The sequence below is a fragment of the Penaeus monodon genome, chromosome 22 (genome assembly GCF_015228065.2).
Source record: "Penaeus monodon isolate SGIC_2016 chromosome 22, NSTDA_Pmon_1, whole genome shotgun sequence".
NCBI lineage: Eukaryota > Metazoa > Arthropoda > Malacostraca > Decapoda > Penaeidae > Penaeus > Penaeus monodon.
The window spans coordinates 16,930,798-16,931,257 of record NC_051407.1 but is presented as its reverse complement, the minus strand read 5'-3'; the positions used below and the strand labels follow the sequence as shown (position 1 = coordinate 16,931,257).

Below are 460 nucleotides of genomic sequence, written 5' to 3'. Positions count from 1 at the left end.
AAATCATATTACAAACAGGTAGTGCATACAGAATCCACTCTCCACCCTTACCTGTGCTACTCTCATGGAGTTCTGTGTGGCTCCCCCAGCAATGTACTCCACACCGTCCATCTCTGCCATCTCTTTGTACATGGGAATGTGCTTCTCCTCAGCCAGGATTGCATTGTTGGCCTCCAAGTCGTATTTCTTCAGGAAGTCCTCGTTGCTGTTGACACAGATGTCCAACAGGGGGTTGCCCATGCCAAAAAGTATGCCTTCCCTGTAAGGTGAAATAAGAGAAAGTAGTATTTAATATAATGGAATGCAGAATGAAGATGACTAATTATCTACTGAATACATACATATTGAAATCTATATCTATTTCAAGGTATAATCTATTTATCTAACCACGTACAGATATTCAGATTACCTCAGAGTATCTTTTCTTTCTGTTAAACTAGAACCATACAAAAGCTAGATC

The 460-nt window shown here is 40.0% G+C and overlaps 1 protein-coding gene across 4 annotated transcripts in view; it reads right to left on the bottom strand.

Annotated features, from left to right (window-relative positions):
- LOC119586962 (adenosine kinase 1-like) overlaps positions 1-460 on the bottom strand; it is a 36,821-nt gene that overhangs the window by 7,388 nt on the left and 28,973 nt on the right. For all 4 annotated transcript variants that reach the window (XM_037935700.1, XM_037935697.1, XM_037935696.1 and 1 more), the window contains one exon: positions 52-259. In XM_037935700.1, coding sequence (XP_037791628.1) covers positions 52-259 — 208 coding nt within the window. The remainder of the gene's footprint in view (positions 1-51; positions 260-460) is intronic.